Genomic DNA, 23,888 nt, shown 5'->3' on the forward strand with positions numbered 1-23,888 from the left:
ACTTTATATACATGTATGTACGTACGTATGGGCGCTGTGGGGATGTTCGCTGATATTTTATGACTTTCCAAAACGAGAAGAAGACAAGAAAAAGGAGGAAAGACAGACGAGAGGAGAGAAAGAGACTGAGAAAAAATAAAGTAAGGAAAATAGCGAGATGGAATATAAGACAACGCTCTTGGGTATCTTCTCTACAGTGTGCTGCAAGAATAAAGCGATGTGAGAGATGTATGAGAGCACTGAGAGATATTGAAAATTCATAAAAGCATACCAAATTTCATATGACTCCATTACGGGAAATAAAAACCTCACGAAAATTATTATTATACGGATTAGGAGAACAGGAAGGGGTTTAATCGATCTCTCTTTAATAAAAAATGAAATTTCCGCCAAGAATTTCATCGGTAAAATTATTAAACAACTTTTGGATCAATCAAACTCCCGTTCTGTCTGTAGTTATGCTCTCTAGTATTCGAATATAATTTATTTGTTGGTTGAATTTGTAGAAGCGTTGATTGGAGTCTACTGTCGAGACAGTTACCGATTAAAAATCCATTTAATAATTCAACTTTCTGTGGTATTAAGTATTAATATTCCAATAGGAATATTCCGAATGTTGATTAAAATTTTTGAGGATTATATTATTATTTAACTAATACAGTTTCGCAGTCGCGGATTTATATAATTCACACTACTGATAGTATCAATATTACATGAGTAATTATTGAGCGATTTACCGGATGATGCGATGATAATAAGAAGCTTTGTGGATATTTTAGTATAATATAAACTGAAAAAGTTTTATTAAGTAGAGGAAAAGTTAAGAATAACTCAAATTGTGGTTTAACTATCGAAAAATCGTAAAGTCTCGGTGCGTTAACGTATCTTGATATATATTTAACGAAAGAACAATGACATTAAATGCCTCGGAAAGTAAAGTGGATGGCCCGAAGGCTAGCAAAAGTAAACTGAGTAAAGTACTTTTGCACTTTGAAAGCGTATAGGCGTAACTCTCAAGTTTTCACCGTACCGGTCTCGAGCAAGTAGCTATCTTTAAAAGAACTCTTAAAAGTTGTAAAACTTGGCTTACCGGAAACTCTTTCTGCGGTAGTGACTAGCTTGTTACAATTTATTAGTTATTAATTTAATTATTTGTAATTCAAGTTTTGTTTAGACATTGTTAATTTAATTTTTAATCAAAAATATAAATAATCATTGAAAAAAATAAAAGCTTTAAATAGAATAAAAAATTCATTAGTACAACAAGATGATTGACGAATAACTAGAGCTTAATTTCAAAGTGTACCCGGAGGCATTGGCTCCTCGCCCTCGGTATCTCTCTTTTTCACTTGCCCAGTCGTCGTGTTCTCGATAGCGTACAGTGTACAGTGTATATACAGCAGTACATAACCTCACCCTTGTCCCTTGGGGCGGTAACACGTGCTCATTCGTCAAGAGAGCCAGGGATGATACGGAGATAGAGACGAGAGATAAAGATAGCGTAGTCGTAGATGTAGTCGCGTTGTACTACACGAAAGACGAGTTAGTTCACTCGGGGCCCGAATATTGTGCGGAAAAGAGTAACTTTTAGTAAAAATATTTTCTCACCCTTTGGCTCATAACCTGTTGGGGCGAAAGAGTAAGCAAGCAAGCAGCTAAATGACGGGACCAAGTCCTATCCTTCTTTGGGAGGCAATTCCACCTAAACAGAGTTACTTCAAGAGCGGGGAGCTGAGTTGTGTCGACAAACAAGTGTGAGATGAAATAAATTGGAAAACGCTGGGGAGTAAGAGATGAACGGATGATGGAAGGACCCACCACTACACTACACTCTACACCCTACACCCTACACCTTCTCTATATATATAAAACTCGGCAATCAATTTCGTCAATACCGGTTGTTGCGGAGTTGAGGGTTTCACGACAGTCTGGCCCGCGGCTCTGCCGACAGTAGCGCTTACAGTAAGTGTAGAGGTGGTGAAAGTGACGTCGGTGACCTCCAATACCGCTCTTTTGATCTACTCTCTTCTCCGACCCTATGTAACTGTATATTGTTACAGTTTACAACAAAACCCGGGTTATCAATAGATTTTAGACGCTATGTTTATTTATTGCTCTCATTTATTTTTTTTATAGATCAAATATGGTTTGGTAATTGAATATGTGGACATCCATGGGAAATACACAACGTCTATTTTATTTTTATTTACTTTTTATGGTAGATTAACTTTATAAAATAATGGACTTTTGCTGAAGGTTTGTAGACTTTGATGAAGATTTTATTTTATACGGCTCGGTAGCTTGTGTGCATGCTCTGGATATTTTTTAATAAACGATTATGAAGTTATTCAAAAATATGCAAATACGCAGACAGACAATACCAAAGAGTTATTTAAATTATTTTTATTATTAAAATTATTTAAGTATTAATAAATTTTGTTTAAGCGGTTGGAAAAAAACTTTAAATTATAATTACCGTTTAAGCTACGCACTCATTATCATCGGTATTATTTTTACATATGGATATTTTTGACGTAATTTTAGAACCGGATGAAAAGTTCACTGATATATTATTAATTGATAAAAAAAAACTATTTTTATAAATAATGACGATGCGAGGTGTAATTAAAATAGATTTAAAAATAAAATCAACTTGTTTTTCTTTTTTATCTTATCTCATCACCAATAGCAACCTTTCTTTAATAGCTATCTGATATCATCGTCGTTAATAAAATATTAAAATCATCGAATTCTTTTAATGTAAGTTTTTTTAACATATAAAAAGAGATTTATCAAAAAATACAAGCCACTATCATTTTACTAATATATTATTTCACTATCATATTACTAAATATCAATTAAAAGAGTCTTTTTGTTTTTAATATCGTTAAAATGAAGTTTCAGTCATTTTTAATTGTTAAAATTTTGTATTTAATTTTGTTAAAATTAATTTTTATGGAACACTTGGAAGTATAATTAGATTCAACACTGAAAACATTAATTATGATTTTTTTGATGATAATAATAATGACGATACGCTAATGCGGAGTAAAAGAATAGCAGCAAATGCTAATGTGAACCGTTTGTGGGATCAAGGAGTAATACCTTATCAATTCGAAGGTAATTTTACCGGACACGAATATTTATTTATCAGAAAAGCTATGCGAGTTTGGGAAAAATCAACATGTGTTAAATTTGTTCCAAGGATTCAAGACCTTCATCCAAAATACGTCGCTATTGATAAATTAAGTTGCGGGTAAGTTAATAATAATTTTACAGCAAAATAATTTGAACGTTTTAATTTTTTATTGAATATTTAAGGTGCTGTTATTATATTGATTATTTCGGAATAGGCCGTCATCAATTGAGTTTGAACAATAGCTGTTTTCATGTTAGAACTGTTCTACATGAGTTAGGTCATGTTATTGGCTTGGAACATGAGCACATTCGTCCAGATCGTGATGAAAATGTTAAAATTATTCGAGACAACATCAAGCCTGGTAATTATTCCTCATTATTAATAGATAATATTTTTTATGCGATCAAAATTTTTGGTAATAATAAAATATTTTACGTAGAATTCATGAACAATTTTAAAAAATTATCTTCTGATAAAATTGATACATTAAACCAGCCGTATGATCACGAATCAATAATGCATTATCCCCAGAAAGCATTTGCAATAAATAAAACTATGAATACACTTGTACCTATTCAAGGAATGGACAACCAAATTTTTAATATTGGTTTTAGAAAAGAGCTCAGTAAAAGAGATATAATTGGAACTAATTTGCTGTATAATTGTTCTGGTAAGTTTGTTTCATGTCAAATATTATATTTGAGAAATATTTTTGGCAGGCTTTGATTCAAATTTTAGTTTGTGGAGGAACTTTACTGGATCCGTCGAGAACTTTTGGATCACCGAATTATTCAGTTGATTTATTTCACAGAAACTATCATTGTCAGTGGAGGATTCCGGCGTCAAGTGGAGAACAAGTTGTCCTGACGATTACATCCTTCGATTTAACCTACAGTGAAAACTGCAACATTGATTATTTGCGAATAAATTATGGATACTGGGACAGAAGTGCTGCTGGTAAATATCATTAATGTAAAAAAAGTAGAATTGATTGTAAATCAACGAAATTATTTTCAGTTCAGTATTGTGGTAGCTATTTGTCGATTGTATTTTGGGCGAGTAATTACGTATTAGTTGACTATGTCAGAAAAAATTATCAAACTAATAATACCGGTTTCACCGTGACTTACTCAAAAACATGTAGCTTTGATATTAAATTGAAAAGTAATGAGAGTATGATTTTGGAATCACCAAATTTTCCAAATAATTATGAACCGAATAAAAAATGCTCGTGGTGTTTGTCAGCCCCACGACATCATTATTTTTCAATAAAATTCAATTACTTTGATATAGAACCAAGCAAAGAATGCATTAATGATTATATAAAAATGAAAGTTCTGGACAGATTTAAAGCAGGATATTTATCGAGAGAATGCGGCTCGATAAATAAGTCTAAAATTATCAAAAACAGTAAAATCTTAATTGAGTTTAGCAGCAATGGAAAAATATAAGCCAGTGGATTCTCAGCTACTATCTCAGCTATATCTTCGTGAAGAGTTATTATAAAAATTATATCTACTTGTGATGTATTGATAAGACCAATAAATTTTTTAAATAATTTTTTTGTACTTGATTTTTTACTACCTGACCTTGCAGCGTACGATTTATAAAAATAATGATCGATTATAGACAATAAAGGACAAAACAGAGACTGAGATACGTAATAGATTAATAGCAGAGAGTAACCATCGTTATTGTCAACTCGTTACACTCACAATGCAGCCACCGGTGCGTGACAAATAAGTATATATTGCATCCACAGATGGAAATATATCGCTTCTAGATGAATGACCGTTTCTACTTGATCGAGCCAGAGTTTTATCAGACGTTTGGTTATGTGGGAGCGCTTGAGCACAGAATAAGTGCCAGCAAAATGACTTTATGGAACGGAAGAATTTGATAGAATTGTTGCCCTTTGAATTATTTTATTTTTAAAACAACCGTCTCGAACTCGGTACTGATTCACTATTAATTTCATTATTTCTGTCTTTGAACAACAAGAGCGCGGCAAATAATAGCGCTGCTGAGAGGAATTTTAATCAAATGAATCCGATATTGAAGAGCTTTTGCGTCCGCACAGAGGACCGTTGCATTGATAAAAGGGAAGCTAATCAAACGTCATACTGTTTAAAGTGAAATAGGAGAAATGGGGACGGGTTTGCCAGGAGTAGAGCACAGGAATACTGAGAAACTGTTATATCTATGTATACACTTTTCGGACGGTATGGTGTGGCAAATGGTGCTCTTGGCAGGACGCTTCTCCTTCACCGAGTGCCACCGGTGTATTTGGCACAGAGTGCTTTTCATCTCCGTAAATGGACCGACGGTAAAGCAATTTTGGTACATTGCCTATACTCTTGCGTTTGCCTGCGCTCAAAACCGGTGAAAGAGAGAGGCCAAGATTCTATTATACACGTCGGTCTATGTGTACAGACCCGTCTGAATTTCTTGTATCAAGACTTGCCATCGCATTCGCTTTATTTTCCTCCGTTTTCGTCCACGGATTTACCTCTATTTTACCATTAAAAACTGTCAAAGTCTCGCGAATGTCTTTGCATTTTATTAACCTCAACATCTGTCGATTGACTTATTAATGTCCCCGCTAAATCGAGGAAAAGTCAATTCTTCATCACTGTCATTTTGACGCGATCGTTTGACTTGAGTTACATAAATTCTAAAAAAATAACTATCTATTTTCCTCTGAATTATTTTTCTCTTCAGTTTAATTTTTGCCAGATCAGATCAGACTCTGTAGTAAGAAGTCGAATGCAAGAAACTAGTTGTTTTAACACAGAGGAAATCTAGCATAAAACTGCTTATGCTGGAGAGTGAGGTGTAACCGCATTCCTCAGTTTGAGTTTTGTCGTTGAAAGGCGCTGTATACTTCATTGTTAAAGCTTACCGCATTTTCGCTATATGCTGAATTCTATTCATTAGGCCTTTACTCGCTCGCGATAATACGAATCTTGATTAGTCTATATGTATATATTATTATTATATATATACTGTTTCTTATACAAGCGTCTTTGAACAGGACTTTCGCATGTCGCTTCCACTTAATGTTTAAACTTGCCAGTGTCTCGATCTGACGGTGTGCAATGTTAGAACCATGATCTACTTTTTGTACCTACACACACACGATGATTGTTTAGATAATTAACGTAATCTAACTGCAAGTACAGCAATCAGAGGTTAATTTACTGGGTCTATACCTCGCATAAAATTGTTTTCCGTGACTTAAATTGCCGCTTTATTTAGGCGAGATGATTTATTAATTGTAAAAGATTTTTATAGCGTGGTGATAATTATTATTTTATTTTTCTTTTTAATTTAAAGAAATTTTTTTTTTTTTTTTTTTTTTTTTTTTTTTTCGATAATCATAATTGCAAAAAAATGGTCGGTTGAATCTAAATCCGGATGTAATCATCCGAGTATGCTATTCCGGAAGCTAAAGCTAAGCCGTTTACCGAGATGGTTAGTATAAGTCCACTCTAAATGGGTCGATGGTATGGTCGACTGCGAGATGTTCTGCCGTAGATGTATATTAGTTAAGCTTTATCAATATTACATAGAACGATAATTGAAGCCGCTTGCCGGAAGACCTTTGCCGGAAGCTATTCTCTTAGCTCAAATGACTTTCTACCACTTAAAGTACTCTAATATTTTGGCGTGACCCAGATCCCCAAAAATTTATTAATACATGTAGTATTAATCCAAATCTCCGTCGTCTTATCACTTTGTTTCACTCAACTAAAACTTTACACAATTACTAAAAGTCATTCGTTGCAAGTAGAGCTACTTTACTAAAGTTCAACCAGTTTATAATATATCATTTATAATTCATGATTTTAAAAACCGTTTAATAGAATTAAATAAAGTAAGCTCTGTCATGTCAAACTTATACCTGATATAGTTATATTATTATGCATCTATAATATATCTGTAGATGTAGATGTAGATGTACATTATAATATTGATTTCCAGTTATCTGTCATATCTATCAGTGACGATACCGTTATTGTCCGTATGAATAATTCATTAAAATGCTAATGTTGAATATGAATTATATATTTCTGCATTTAGGTATCGCGAGAATACTTTTCATAAATTTATTATTACTTTAATAATGCCATTTGATAATATTTAATGTTATTTAACGTTTCAGAGCTCGTTTATTATGTTTTATTTAGTTATTCATGTCATTTGATAGCGTGTTTTTGAGTGTCAAAAGCTTTTTTTATCCAGACATTATTTTATTAAATAATATTAATAAATATTAATAGTTGTCATTGTCAATAAATTATATGATGGTAATTAAAATTAATAAACAAACATACCTGTGAATTAAAATTTTTAAAAAGTAAATTAAGAAAATTCCGGTAAAGTAAAGAATAATAAAATTAACAACATCTATATAATATATCGTCCTGAGAATCTGAAATCTCGGTAGCGGATGGTAGTAATACGATCCATGTCATCTACGGGTATCGATTGCGAGTAGACTAAAAAGATGTCAAGGCAGTTATAGTGTTAGATAGGATAAGAAGTGACACGAAGGCATTCACGTGAGAAAAAAGGCAGACTCACTTTCGGTTACAAGCTGGTTCTCCGAGTTGGGGTCATACACATAAAACCATCGGCCCGTTTACCGGAATTCGCGATAAAGATATCTCAATATAGATATAGATATAGATATAGATAAATATATAAATATAATATATAAAATAAAAATGAAAGGCTGGTACTTGGTACGAGGTAAATAAAAAAAGTCACCTTAACACAGACTTAAATATCTACATAAATAAATGTCTGTCTATTTAACAGTGTGTATGTCTTTGTTTACGTGAGAGTATTAAATAAAAGTAAGCCCGAGTTCGAGCTGGAGTAGTACAGAGGATTTAACGATTGGCGTTTCTTTGGTTCTTTCTGGTAAGGACTCTAAGAATCGATATCACGTTTTCCGAAGGTCGCGCGATATATACGCGATATCTCAATTGAACGGGGTCTCGGGCCTTCTGAGGTAGTCGATCTTGGTACCATCGGCACGCGGTTTCTCACCTCGGACAACTTAAAGTTACACGCGTAAAATACCATCCGGTGGATTGCATTGGAAAGCTGACTTTGTACATATATGCCGATCCGAGCCCAAGAAGCTGCTCCGAAAGGTATCGGTATCGGTATGAGTACGAGTATATAGGTAGATAGGACTGACTTGTTTCAATACTAGTTGCAGTACTCTTTAGTCTAGGAGTATCAGCGATGGTATTAGTATCGGTATCAGTATACTACCTACACTTTGAAGGATTCACTGAGGCTCTTCCTCCTTTATTGAACCTCCTTCACCTCCTTATACTCCTATCCACTCACCAGGTATTTATGGCCATGATACGCGTTGCGCTTGAACATGTATGTGATTTACCTTTACAAGCCAGCACGTTTATCTCGATCCCAGAAGAAGTTGTATATAAGTATAAAGGTAAAGGTGTACGACTACGCTTTTTTACTATCTTGCTAAATACTTACTCTTTCCAAATAGAACTTTACTTTGTATACTTTGTATATCTTGTATTACCCAAACAATATCATATAATACGAGTACTTTGACTTTAACTTCACCTCTTTTCACTTTACTTCGAGCTTTCGATTCTCGGTATAGTTTATAAATTTATTGCTTGAGTTTTGCTGGATATTTTGTTGAAATGGAAAAAATTTTTCAACTGTTGCATCGAAATGGAATTCAACTCTGAAGTTTTGAAAAATTTTGAATTTTTTTTAATAACTATTTTTTATAAGAAAATATTTATAAAAAATCCAAAAGTACACGCCTCATAATCTCATTTTCCTCCATCAAAGATCGCGATAAAAAAAAAAATAGTTTTACAATGACAGTAAAATTTATAACAAGCGTAAATATTTGTGTAGAAACATAGAATTAGAAACAATGTTTATTACCAAGATGAAAATGACCGTAGATTTGTAGAGATAGAGATAGAGATAGAGTAACAACAGCCATAGACTAACAATCTCCTTAAACTTGTCGATAAACACGTGACTGAGCTCCCCAGACAGAAATAGAAGCCTGGCACGGTTGTTCAGTTATATATGGTTCAATGTTATATATTTACACCTTGGCTCTTTGGTGTAACTGGTATCGAGTCCAGTCTTAACTCGGCTGATCTATTTAGCTCTCGGACTCGACAAAGGGTGTCTATATCAGTTCGGTGTGTGTAACACTGCAATGTCGATAGGCTCGTGATCAACTAGCGTAGATATATACTCTTATATCTGTTATATTACTAGTATAGTAGCTTGATGTAGGCCACTGATCCTGTCGACTGTATTTCTTAAACAGTTCCGTGCGAGATTTTTCTACATGCCGACGACTCTCCTCAAGTAAAGTGTATACCGTTATACATAAGCATTTGCCAGACTCTCAGTACCCAGAGTACTCACTGTCTAACAGCATTAAGCAGTAATTTATTTCAATGAAATCTTTTATTAAGTTATGGTTTATTGATAGCGTTATTATTCTATGATTAATTATTATTGGTTTACCATTTCATATCGCGATTTCTTTTTTTTTCTACATCATTATTATTGTTATTATTATAACAAAGTGCCTGATAATTTAATAGTATTTTAATTTATAAGGCGAAAAAATATTTATTTGCAAAGATAATAATAATTCCAAGTGTTATTAATTTATTTTAAATTAATAGCGTGTAATAATATGTTTTCAAAATGATAAATTGCTATTATAACGTTATATTAATAACAAAAATCCAATTATTATATTTTTTTCATTGGTTTTAAATCTATTCAATATAATTTTTTGCTGTAATTTAAATTAGATTAGATTATCGTGTCTTAAATCCATTAATTACCGTCTCACTTTAGTTTTATTAATAAAATACATTAATTATAAATAGAGTATAATGTTACTAGGTCTATGCTGGATAAATCTGTTAAATTGACCTTTTTTTAATGGTTTAATTTTAATTTTCACAGACAATTTATCTACCGGGTCAATGAGCAACCTTTTAATCTATCAGTAGACGTCATATTATTTATTTATAGGCACATATTTATAAATTTAAAATTTTAATCAATACGGTTCAAGTTGAATAATCTTACCGAGTTGCAATTACATTTTTTTTTATCATAATAAATAAAATAAAATAATAATAAAAAAAAATAAACCACAAATTATCAAACTAATGTTTTTATAATGAAGATAATAATTTATTAACAAATAATTTTAATGGGAATAATAGCTATACTAACTGAGAATTTTTATTGGCTTTGGCTAACTGTTTGAGAGCTCGGGGCCGGTGAAAAATTTATGACCGTAAGAATAATGACGCTGTTGTTTCATGGAAGAAAATTAACCGTACCGGTGTCGGAGATAGAGCCAGGACAATGACAGCGCCGATATAGCAGTAAGATACACCGGTAGATGTGATTTGATGGATAATAGTTATAGTTGAAAAGATACCACCGCTGCATAGTGGGTTATGACTGGTTGGCTTTTAAACTAAAACTATTTCTTAACTATTTCATTTTATTAGCAGATATATATATATATATATATATATATATATATATATATATATATATATATATATATATATATATAGAGTATTATCTACTATGGACTCTGACGACGGGGAAGATGACAAGCGAGACGACGATCCTCAGTCGATATTACTCTCGATCCGGTTACGACGCCAGGACGATCGCCCGATAGTTATTTACCGTACCTTGCAATCACCGACCATAAAAAGAAACATAAACCGACACGTTCGCTCAAGCTCGGCTATGCGCTGCCTATTTCTCTTAATACTGTCAGAAACGATCCACCTAAGTACTTTACTTTAGTCGGTTGTAATTATTTATATTCGAGCTATTTATTGATTATTATTTTAATTGTTTTATTAACTTTTTCTCGGCGTCAACGCAGCAAATGAGCCTTGAAATATGGAAAATTCCTTGAGTTTAATTACGCGTCAAAATACATTGATAAAAAAATTAACTTTATTTAATCACAAAAAAATTCTTGAACCAAGAAAATCATTTTGAAGAACTTCATTATCTTAAATTAAGATAAAAAAAATTTTTTTTCAGTGCGGATTTATTTTTATTTAAGACAAAAGAGATGTAAAACTTAAAATTTTAAATAATTGAATTTTTTTATAGATTGTAATATGTAATATAATTATTTTTTCAAACTCAACAGAGGGTGATGCTGTCCTGATGTAAATACGCATTAAACTATCTCTAAAGTGAGATTGCCAGTGGCATGTGTGTTGCGTTATGTGTTGAGACACGTCGTGTGTGTCAGGAATACGCGTGCGGCTTCTCATTCTGCGGACCATAAATAATGTTGAAACATGAATATCAAAATGCGCGGTTGATGCTGCTGCCGGCAGGGACGCGCGATCTCAGCCGATCTAACACAACGCATGGGTTGTTCCTGTTGTCTGTTGTATGTTATATGTTATATGTTATATGCTGCATGTTATATGTTGTATCTTGTGTTGTATATAATAGAAGTCAGCTAACCAATGTGTAAGTAATGTAAGTTAAGTAAGTAAGTAAGTATAAGTATAATATATGACAATACAAGTACAATATAAGTATGAGTATGAGTATGAGAGTTTAATGTTGAATATGCACTCTGCTGTTTCTATACTACTCTGAAAAAAAAAAAAAAAAAAAAAAGAGGAACACAAGGCCAACGGCAAAAGCTTCAGGAGCAAAAGCAAAAGCCGACAAGACCTTTTCTCAAGTGTGCGTGCCTGCTCACACCTTTCAGGGATAATTAGGATCTTTTTAGTTTTTATTTTATTGTTATTTTTTTTATATTTTGTTTTTGTTTTAATTTACTTAACTATAGAGAGAGGCAGTACGCGACTCGGTTGTTTTAATTTTGTCTCACCACAATTATACTACCAAGAAAGAAAGAAAGAATGAATTGAAAAAAGTTGAGGGCGCTAAGTAAAGGATAATAACGCGTTTACGACAGGTGTTGCTATGCTTACCGCTTTGTTTATGATTTTATGAACGAATGAAATTTTTTAAACTTTTCTACGGAAAATTGTTGCTCTGTCGTCTCCGGGTTTTAGTAATTATCACGGATTATTTAAAGGTTTACGTGGAATATTTAAATCTTGATTTAATTATTAATGCTTGGTATTAATCAAAACTTTTTTAGTGTGCCCTATAAATTTGGCAGAGTGTTTAGGTACTAATATCATTATACACATTTAGATATATTAAAATTAGTACCGGGTACATGCTAATGTTTATCGTGTTACCGAGTAATCAGTCACCTAGAGAATTGTCAAGAGATTATAAAGCTAGAAAAGTTAAAACCTCTGATTACATTTGTACTTAACATCTGTACAGATAAACTTGACTTATTATAACAACACTTTTATGTGAATTACATAAGATTTATTATCTTTTTTTCTTATACTTTTATCACTTTGATATAATTTACATTAAAATACCTCGGTTGTTTTTTTAACTATTCATATAAATTTATTAAGACAGTTCTTTTGTGTAATTGATAATACTTTTTTTTTCTTTTTTTTCTAGAGCTTGACCTACTTGAGATTTTATATGCAAAGTATTTTTTATAAACCACTAGAATTGATTCTGAAGATTAAAATATTGTAAAGTCTGGTAACAAATAACAAAACTAATTAAATAAATTCATTCTGTCTGAAGAATAATAAATTAAAAAATAAAAAAAAATAGAGGCGAGAAAAGTGGAGAAAAATAATACAAGGGTGGAAAATTACACGTTACATGTTCGTTGGTACGTGATATATATGGATAAAAAAAAGTAGACTACTCAAAAGTAATTTTTGTGGCGGGAAAGTAAGTACACCGAGCAGAGAGCTTGAGAAAATGAGCGTCTGACTGAATACAACGCGAGTAAGGTGTATAAAACGCAGAAGAAATACAAGAAAAAAAGGGGTAGAGCCACATGCTGTTTCATTATTTTATAGAGCCAAGAATCGCGACATAATATTCTTTATTCTGATATTTATGTCGGGTACTTATATATGTGTGGATAAATATAATATGTGAGTAGGGCAGGTTTAGCTGGGGGGTGTGGCTGGAGCACGCGTTACGGACATAATTCATCCGACATCGTGTGTACGGGCTTTTTACGGTGCACGGTGTGACGTACACATGTACAAATCCTCGACTCCTTTTTATGTAGTATCGTCGCTGATAAGCACAACGCGAGTATGAATCAGGACTCTGGGGTCTAGCCCGGTCTCTAACATAACATACTAGTATGGTTTTATATTGTGGAATCAATTCCTGCGCAACCCCTCATCATCATCAGTTCCTTACTAACTAACTAACTAACTAACTAATGGACCCTAATCAATATCCTGTGTGCGGCCGAGTGGTAATTTTCAGAGGGTTACGTCACTTTATTATTATCGTCTAGTCTCTTCTCTCTGACCAATCTTCGACACACGTTCAAACTATTCTTTGGACAATTTATTACTTCAATAGTTTTAAAAAAAATAATATAAATAAATAAAATTTTGCTTTATTAAATATTAAATTTTGTTCAAATGCACTGTACTTTCTTATCTATTGACATTTCTAAATATATCCCGATGTTACACTCATCAAGAGCTTTCATTTGAGTACCCACATGCATTCTTCATATATTTTTTATATATACATATATATAATAAATATAAATATATGAAAAATTGATGTGGGTACTCGAATGAAAGGTCTCGATGAGTATAACATCAAGACGAGCTTATATCTTTAAAAATGTCAATAGTTCACAAGATACAGGGTCATATAACTATCCTGGATAAAATTTTTTCTTATTCTTTTAATAATTTAGATAGTAGTTGAAAAAAAAAAAAGAAACAATCAGTCAGATGGTCGTAAAAAGTTTTAAATAAAATTCAGCATCTGGGCTTTGTTATTTATTTTTTATTCTCTATTTTAATGTACGATAGAAGAGCTGTCTTATGCAATTGCGTATTCAATGACGTAGAAGGTACTATGAGATGCATGTTTAAGACAGCAAGAGTTTTTTTCCGAGGAGTTTGCAACTTTTTTGTCGACAAAACTAAGACGACAGTGTAATGGGCGCTTTGCAAGCACACAGTTCCCGATGCTCTACTACTGCTCCTGCTACCTCTACTATTACTGTTACTACAAGAACAACAACAGCAGCAACAGCAGCAGCAGCAGCAACAACAACAACAACAACAACTACTAGTTTTACTACTCTTTTCAAGTTGAAGAGTTTAAAAGCATCCGGTCTAGTGTACAAGGATAAATAAATGCCCCGGGAATTCATTTAGATAATTAAACGAGTTTGCTTCGTAATGAGATTTTTAGGGTATGGCTTTATAATAGCACATCGGAAAACTGCTACCAAGCTAAGAGCATTAAGACTCTGGTTAAATAATATCAGCATGACTTTTGTTTATTTGTTCACTATTGAAGAAAATTTCAGTTTATTTTCTTTTTCAGCAGTCGTAATTTAATTGTTTTTTCTTGATTTGCATTCTTGCAATCTCGTTGATTTATAAAAATTTTTTCTCGAGATAAATTCAGCACAATCGACAATATATACTCTTTGTTTCGACCTCGAGATTCCAAACTTGTGGAAATAACTGAGCGAAGGTTCCAGTTAAGACCTCAAAGTATCGGGTTTCCCGATTTTATCAGCAGACGTTTCAGCTAGCTTCTCAAGCAGCTACATAATATATATACAAATGTGCATATAAACAAACAATATAGTGAATTTTAAAATACAAAATGAATTTTTTAGAAAAAAAAAAAAAAAAAAAAAAAAAAAAAACTAAATCCATTAAACTTTGCTCATGCGTATTTTTCATAAATAATAATAATTTCATCGTTGTTTTAACTTAAAAAAAAATTAGCTTATAAAAACTTGCAGAGATTTTTATTTAAAAAAAAACCTTTCATTAAAACGAATTTAATCTCCGTAAATTATTGAAATTTACAATTGCATTAAATTATCCCAAAATATTAAATATTAATAATTTTGGCTTTAAATAAAAAGGAGGAACATTGCTCCGTAATTGCCATTAAAATAATTCACTAAAGTATATAAGCTCCAGTTGGACCTCGTATGAATTCTAGAGTGTCCTGATTCGATCCCGCTTCAGCAGTATTAATATAATAAATAATAAATCTGATAAATTGCATAAAATATCAATATAAAATTTTTATGACTACTAATGGACGTTTAAATGAATATTTAACTGAATTTTCAATAGAATATCTATTTTAATATCATTATAATTTTATTATAAGCCAACTTGATCGAGGTTGAGGTAAAGTAAAACTTCTTAGCGAGGACCATAAAAGCATTCTTTCTTACCGATCGTTATGTCTCATAATAACTGAAGCTTTATCCAAGCTAATAAGTACCTGCTAGCCCAGCTCCTACCTAATATTTCATATGACATCAGAAGCTAGGATATAAAGAGAATATAAAGAGGATAGAGTGAATAGTTACCCTCAAAATCTCCATCCCGCGGTCAATAACCCGGTAGAACTTCGATTGACCCATTTACGTGACTAATAGATAATCAACGGACTGATATCCATTACCAGTTGCAAAAAGTTATAAAATCCGGGCAAAAGGAGGATAAAAACAAGTTAATGAATCCTGACATAAACAGTTTAGCTGCCGAGGCATGAGAATATCGAGTTTTCTATTAACTTACTGGTGTAGTAACCGAGACAGCGATTAACCGAGGTAATTGCCGGATAACTGACGCATCCAAACTACCATGATCACGTCGAGACCTCTACCTTCTCTCTGTCTGCTCTATAATTCGTTCATTTCAATTAAAAATGCCACAAAAAAAAATCCTAAGTATCAGAATACTTAAAATTAAACTCTCGATTAAATATTTAATAGCAATCAAGGTATTTGTATTTATAAAATTGATTAGAATCATCTATCGATACTGCTGATACCGATAATTGATCCTTTATGATATCTCTATTAACTTTAATTAGATATATCATCGATTTATTTTATCTGGATCAATTAATACCGACATTTATATTTAATAGTATCAATCCAGTTTGTATTCAAGGTAATTTAAATTTTTTATCGAGCCATAAATATTTTAGTTATTAATTACTCACTCGTAGCTGCTAAATATACAGATGTTGATGCTGATGAAGATTGTGATGAAGATAGCCTCCGAGGTGAGGATGTTGATGATTCCCTGGATTCAATTGACGTCAAAATATCTCTGAGATTCCGTCCTCTGCATAATTTAACAGATCTTAAGCGTCAGTTTATTCAATTGAAGTCTGCTGTTGATACCAGAGCTTTAGAATTTATTATAAAGTTTATTCTTAACAGTAAATAATAACAAAGACAGCTTCTAATTAAAGTCTATTGTTCAATCTTCAAGGTATGGAAAATAATTTATTTATATACTTATATTGAGCAAAAGATCATTCAATTGAAATGTTATTATCAATTTAAACAATACTCTTTACCATTATTCTTTATCAATGCTATAACAAGCTCTACTTTAATTGTTTGTGTCGTTATTTTTTTTTTTTTTTTTTTAGTGACATAATAACTTTATTAACGCCATTCAAAGTTTTTAATTGTTAAGTGGTGATAATTAATTTTTAATTTTGGATCTGAAACATAAAATCAAATAAAGACATTAAAAATATATCTAAAAAGATTAACCTCGTCAATATATAAATTGCTTTGAGGTTATTACTTTCTTTTATCAATAATTGCTTCAATTAGTTTTTCATTTTTTTTACCTGTGAAATTTTTTTTTCTTTTTTTTTTGTAACAATTTTTTTAGTAAAAAATTAAAAAAAATTTTTTTAATGTCTGTTAACTTAATTTTCAAAAAAAAAAAATTATATAAAAAATAACAGACATTTTTTTTTTATAAATAAGCCTGAAAAATTTTTCATCAGTCCTAGCAGCCAGCATCGGTGTGTGATTAATTAAAAAGACTGAGTAAAATTTAAATTATAAACAAAAATCAAAAAGTAAAACGAAAAGTAGGTTTAGTTAAAAAAATGATGACAAAAATAAGTTTGACAGAGTCACGCACGAGGTAACATAAATCAGTTACAAAGAACGACTTTATTAAAGTAAAAGGTGCATACAATATGTTTTAATGACACAGTATGAATATTCTACGATAATTTATTCCTTGCTCATATTATTAAATTAAGTATAAATTATATATATATATATATATATATATATATATATATATATATATATATATATATATATACATCTCTAAACAATGCATACAAAATCAAGAGCATATTTATCGACATGGAATAAGCGAGTTTTATCCTCATTAAAATTAAAATAAATAACAATAATATAAAGATTGTGATTAAAATTAAAGAGACGGTAAATAATGCATAACATTTACTTCCTAGAAGTACTTATGCTCACAGTTGTTGGTCCAGTTGGGCGTATAAATTCGGCTTAATGTATTCAAAATAATTTGGACTTTGTTACATCATTATTATTGCTCACGTTTTCAGAGAACGCGACTCACTTGCGTAAGCAATAATATTTCTCGGCAATTCCAAACAACGACAGTTCATATGTACAATAATATAACAGCCTCTAACATTCTATTACTATTACTATTGCTATTCGTACACCCTAAATAGTGTTAGCAGTTCATACATGATAGAAACACCGGGAGTTTGTTGTGAATATAGAATTCAAAATCCGAGATAGAAGGTCTACATATATCTGGAACACAGAAGCCATGAAGGAGTTGAGCGCATTTCCCAAGAGATCCTAGTATTTGCAACAGTCGTAGCTGAAGTTGTCATTGTAATTGTACTAGTTGTAGGTGTTGTTGTAGTTGCATAGATCTAAATGTTGTAGTAAGTCTAGAAGCAACAGCAGCAGCGTCTTACTCCGGGGAATTAATGTAAAGCGCGACAAGAACACGGGCAAGTATAAATTTTGACTTACTCAGTAATGACTATTCTTGTAAATTGACCAGCTAGCATTGAATATTTATATTTACATACATTTATTCGCGATTCCTCGTCATTAATATATATATATTTTTTTTTAATACTACCAGAGCTTGGTTGTCCCTGGTGTAATCACGGCATAAATCATCAATTCTTTCAATGCAACCACATCTATTTAATATTTTCCGGAATTTTTATTTTATTTTATATTTAAAATGAAATACTGAATCAGCGGATCGGTAAATGGCGTTATTATTTCTGTCGAGACGATACGTAGTACGTGGAAGACGCTAATCAAAGCTCTGCAGACCCTCTACTCCGTAGTGAGACGGTGTTCTGCTATTGCTACTGCTGCTGCTGCTGCTGCTGCTGCTTCTCAGAGCAGAGGAAGAGGAAGGTCTTCTCTTCTTCTCATCCAACGGAGACAATCGCGGCTGAGCTCCTGTTGTTCCATTGTGCTCTCGGCTCTACTCTTGTGCCATTATCGAACGAACGCGGTGTCCCACACCCTCTCAATCCTCTTTTTCTTCCTCCCTTTATTTTATACCTTTTTTTATTATTATTATTTTTATAAATATACCTTTTTTTATATTGGATCTCTGAGTTTGAAAGCGTCTGGCAGGTATCCTTGTTTAGTTTGAAGAATTACTATTATACAGAATCCAACAACTTGCAAATACAAGAGTGCGTCATTTAAAAAAAAAAATTTTTTTTTCAGGCGGGTCTTGTACCGCGGTGATGTTTTGGCAACGTTTTTGACAGACTAATTATAGGAGACTTTTATATACGTTTTTTTGTATGCAAACTAGAGGATTTATGGGGCTTGTTGAGAGTCAAGGTGTGGGTGAGTGGAAATATTTAGGGATTGAGGAAGAAGGACTCCGTTGGGCGAATGAAAATCGTAAGTTATCGGGAAAAATATTCAGTGGAAAATCAAACAAATCGTGGATAGATTATAAAATGCTGATGTGAGTTTGATATTCGGCCAAGTGTAAGGAAAAAAAAAAAAAAAAGGAAAGTAAAAGAGCTGAGATTGAGACGACAAGGGACACAAGCTTGTAAAAGCGTGATCGGGCAACTGCTCTCGATATTAAAAAATGGCTTTCATAGCGTAAAATTCTAATATCTTCTATAGAGTCTGGTCTGATATTTTTATGAAAAGATGAAAAATAATGATGATAATAATAGTTATAGTTATACTGATAGTAATAAAAAAAAAAAAATCTCAATTACGTTGAACTTGAAACAGAATAAATTTTAAATTCTCTAGCAAGTTATTTTTTAACGACAATTATTTTTATTATTAAATTTATAAATTATAATTTAAAATTTTTCCTCAAGTCTGAACAATTATTTATTCATCGGTTAATTTTCTTCCTCAGAATAATTGCAATAAAAAGTTTGTTAATAAATTTTGGGTATTGATAATTTAATTAAACAACTTGAGGGAAAATGTACATGTATAATAACTTGCGGTAAAGTTTTAAATGTCATTCAGTGTCTAGCCTCTTCTCATTAACCCATCAACGGTATATTGAATAATAATAGAGTTAATTAAAAGTTGCCTGATTAATATTTTCGATAGTTAATTAACCACGCTGTCGAAAATGAAAACGAAATTGATTAAAAAAAAAAAAAAAAAAAAAAAAAAAACAATTCGGCAGGATAAACTTTGTATATTTTAAGTTTTTAATACCACGAACAATAGACGGGGAGCATAAAGCGATGATGACACGGGTTATATCAGATAACAATAGCATAGTAGTAGGTTGGAATGCCGAAACAAAGCCGTGGGGGAATCTGCTAGTGAATGTTTTCGGTGGTAATAACTGCTGCAGGAGATTAAGTGATATCTTTGCCACCCAGACACAAACTACGCGGAAAAGGGGGAGTATTACCGGAGAGAGAGAGAGAGAGAGACAAGTGCAGGTATGACGCGATGCCATTCAATTTTTATTATCGTAGAATGTCTATTCAGCTCTTTGGGCATATCATAATCGCATTTAACGTCTGGTTGCATAAAGAAATTAGCTCATTCATCGAGAGATTTATAAAAAGTATGAATTTCAAATCTGAATCGAAGATCCGATTCATTACCGAATTTACCATCATTTTACTGCCGGAAATTCAACTTTCAAAAATGAGTAATATAATAATAATAATAATAACAATAGTAACAGCGATAATAACAATCAGATCACCAAGATCGTTTTTATTATTCACGGCTCGGATATTAACTGTTTAAACTTAACGTTTGCATTAGCTAGATAAATAAATTCTTTTGGACGGTCGTTAACGACCATTAACAGAAACTGCAGACGAGATCGGCGGAGTCACGTGCAAGCTTTGGCAAACTCAACAGATCGAGAATCCCTGGCAAACACGACTAGCAAATATTGAACGGTTTGTCGTCGTTGACACGAGCCACAAAAATAACAACGCACTTTTTTTATAGTATTTATTTATTTATTTATTTTTTTTTTCATGTTTAACTTTACTCTCCAGCCGCCTCGTCGGTTAAATTATTTTTTATTCCCCTCATTATACGTGTTTACCGTCAATCATTTTTATTTGCACAGATACGACTAAAAATTCACAAGATTGCCTTCGAAATTCCTAATATTTCCGTCTCTGAAGATTAAATTACACAACTGTTAACTTGTGGCAAAATAAAAAAAAAAAAAGTAACCAGTAAATTTTTTTGCAAATTAGTTACAACTGACTTTGACAAATAATTGGCTTACCACATAATTGAAAGAGCGTAAAAATAAATAGGTAGTACACGCGTCTGAGAAAATTCGATTAAAATAAATAAAAATCCATGTTCCTCCTCGATTTCCATCTGGTTGGTTGCTCTGGGCTTGCTTGCTGCTCTTGTTTTATTCATTAAAATAAGTGACACTACAGGTTGGTTATCGTTTTGCATTTGTTAAGTCGAATAAAAATGTTGAATGTTCGATAATGACTCGGTATGATAATTGAGGCATAAAAGATGGAGTAATTTACCGAGTGGACTCGCCCGAGGACCAGGTTGAAGCTTGTAAGCCGAGTGAATACACACACAGACAACTAGCAGTCGTCTATGAGCAGTGTATGTGTGTGTGTGTGTGTGTGCAGGGTATGAATAAGGATCAGCTAAGAATGAACCGCAAGGGAACGGCTTACATATAATATAATACAACGTATAACAGGACGGATGCATGGATCGACGCGCATCATATCGTCTGTATGCGCGTGCGAGTCAATTTACCGGGGGAAATAGCCACGGAGAAATTGTTTCGTCTGAAGCTGAGTAGCTAGTAGGTAGTGGTTAATTTCGTAAGAGAATTCTACCAGTAGTCTCTTCAGCTCGTCACTCGGTATTACTCCCTTCAAGTATAAAAATAGAAATAAATATAAATATAAATTACTATAAACTTCACAACTCTTTACTCTTCATTCGCTGCATACACCTATCTATCATATTATAGTCTCCTTATCCGTGTTTCTCTGGCGCCAAATGAAAACGAGCTTTTCCGTGAATAAAAAAAATTTTTATCTCTACCAACGGTTTTTATATTATATATAATTTATATTATACAAATACAAGTATAAATACGTGTATAGAAGAGGAAAGGAATCGAGTGTCGCACGATGTTAACCTCCAACCTTATACTCAACTGCAGTTGTAGTTTGTAGTCCTATCCCTAGAATACGTCGACAGAGCTTCACCCAGTCATGTCCCGGAAATTGAATTTCGATGAAAAACTCTTCTTTTCTCCTCGTGTATATCCCGCACTTCTCTACCTCCCGTTAGCTCTATTACACTGGATCAAACTTTTTGTTGGTTCAACTGGTGGATGATAAAAATTTTAATTTACTTTATACCTTATTTTTTATTGCTTTTACTTGCTTATTTGATTGATTCGAACTCTTGCAGTTAGTATTGTACGTTTTTTCGAAATTTTAAAGTTTCCCTAAAAATGACGATTAAATTGATTGAAATCTTTACAAAAAAAAAAATAAATAAAAAAACAGTGATACAAGTATACATTCCTCATAAATATAAATGAAAAGGAAGTAAAAAAAGTAAACAATAGAATTGTCGAAAAAAAAAAAATGTAAAATAAAAGAAAAAGTGAAGGAGTATTAAATGACAAGAATCGTTATCGCGAATTTCTCCGCGGATCGCACACGCGTACTACTCGAATAAGAAAAATTCCTCTCAGTATGTGGACTGGTACTCTCAGGATCAGGAGAATGTCTCGAGGAAGAGAGAAAGAGAGGGCCCGTTGGTATTCCGAGATTTCGTGACAGTGTTTGCGACACGCACTGTACCCCCACGATAACGCGCGTCTACCAGTTTCGGTGGCGTGCGATCTGCTGCAGAGAGCCGCTAATTTTTTCGTTGCTTTTCATTCCTGGTCTCCCTCATTCTTCCATCTCTCCTTCATCTTCATCTCTCTTAACTCTTAACTCTTAACTCTTATTTTGTTCCCTCTTCCAACAGCAGACTAGCCGGTAAAGTTAACTTTTAAAGGGGTTTGCATCTCCACTATCCTCCGCTCAGATGTACCGGCCAGTGAACTGACCAGGTTTGCCTTTTCTTCACCGTCTTCTTCTCCAGGTTCTTTTCCGTCCCCTCAGCCTTCTATTCGAACACATGTGTGTCGTTGTTGTTGTTGTTACTACTCTGCTGGTCATTCTTTTGTCGTCCGTGGAAAAAGTTAAGAGTTTGTTGCTTTTTGGAGCGCCGGCAAATACTCGCGCCCGCGGTTCTTTCGAATGTCCAAATTACGGCCAAGCGTAAACCTCCTGGCTAATGAAGTCGCAGCATTTTACCCCATCCAATTCGAGCAGAGGTAAATATCAAGTCTTATTCCCATCCAGCTTCATTCTCAGAGCTCCAGTTCTCATTAAACTCTTGTGTTTGAATTTTAAAATACAATTACTTCACTAATTATATTTTTACTAGGAAATCATACCGATAAATAATAAATAATGTTAATGATTAGTCAATTCGACGAATTCATCGTTTATTTATTTACATCAGTTTTATCGTTAAATTCTTCTTGCTACCTCACGTTTAATAAATTGACAATTTGTCTATTTTATTATTAATATATCACTCATTTATTTTCCAACATAATTATTGTCACACGTCAGAGTGAATTTACATTTATGACATTTTATTATAATTTATTGTAAATGTGACGTTTGTAAAAGAGATGTCACTTGATATTTATTTATTATTTTTAACTGGTTAAATTTTTATTTTTAATTTGTCTAATATACATTAAAATTTTGATGATTAATTCACTCTTTTTTCTCCGTAAAATTTTTTACAATAAGTCTGAGCACACGTCATCTGTTGATTGAAAATTTCAATCCAGAAATTATTCGCGAATAAAAAATAAACCAGTAAATATCATAAAAAATAAAACTTGACACAGCAAAAGGTTTCAAAGCGACTAACAGTTACCGGCAAAAAACCGCCTTGATGAATTTCGTAGTAATGAATTTGCGTGAAAAAGTTTATACACAAAGACTTTAAACTAAATTACGGGAGCAAGTTCCCAGAGTATAAATAACTCGAAAAAAGTATCCGTAAACATATAAACCGAGTACAGCGAAGAGGAGGGGTTCTCATATTTGTTTGCCTATAAAGTACTCACCCATAATATACATATATAATGACAGTAATAATATCAGCATCAGAGTTCCTCCAAACTGTGCT

General features: G+C 32.5%; 2 protein-coding genes across 2 annotated transcripts in view; one reads left to right on the top strand and one right to left on the bottom strand.

The window, feature by feature from the left end:
- Nucleotides 1-23,888, bottom strand: part of LOC141527647 (uncharacterized) — a 144,061-nt gene that overhangs the window by 104,444 nt on the left and 15,729 nt on the right. Inside the window, exon 2 of the mRNA XM_074243216.1 lies at nt 16,325-16,467. Coding sequence (XP_074099317.1) covers nt 16,325-16,467 — 143 coding nt within the window. The remainder of the gene's footprint in view (nt 1-16,324; nt 16,468-23,888) is intronic.
- On the top strand, nt 3,042-4,110 carry LOC141527349 (bone morphogenetic protein 1-like). The gene is made up of 4 exons (XM_074242771.1): nt 3,042-3,256; nt 3,322-3,500; nt 3,579-3,809; nt 3,878-4,110. The coding sequence occupies exons 1-4, from the start codon at nt 3,042-3,044 to the stop codon at nt 4,108-4,110; spliced, it is 858 nt and encodes a 285-aa protein (XP_074098872.1).

This window comes from Cotesia typhae, unplaced genomic scaffold (assembly GCF_013202065.1).
Source record: "Cotesia typhae breed Kobodo isofemale line unplaced genomic scaffold, CoteBio_Ctyphae contig_4, whole genome shotgun sequence".
Lineage (NCBI taxonomy): Eukaryota > Metazoa > Arthropoda > Insecta > Hymenoptera > Braconidae > Cotesia > Cotesia typhae.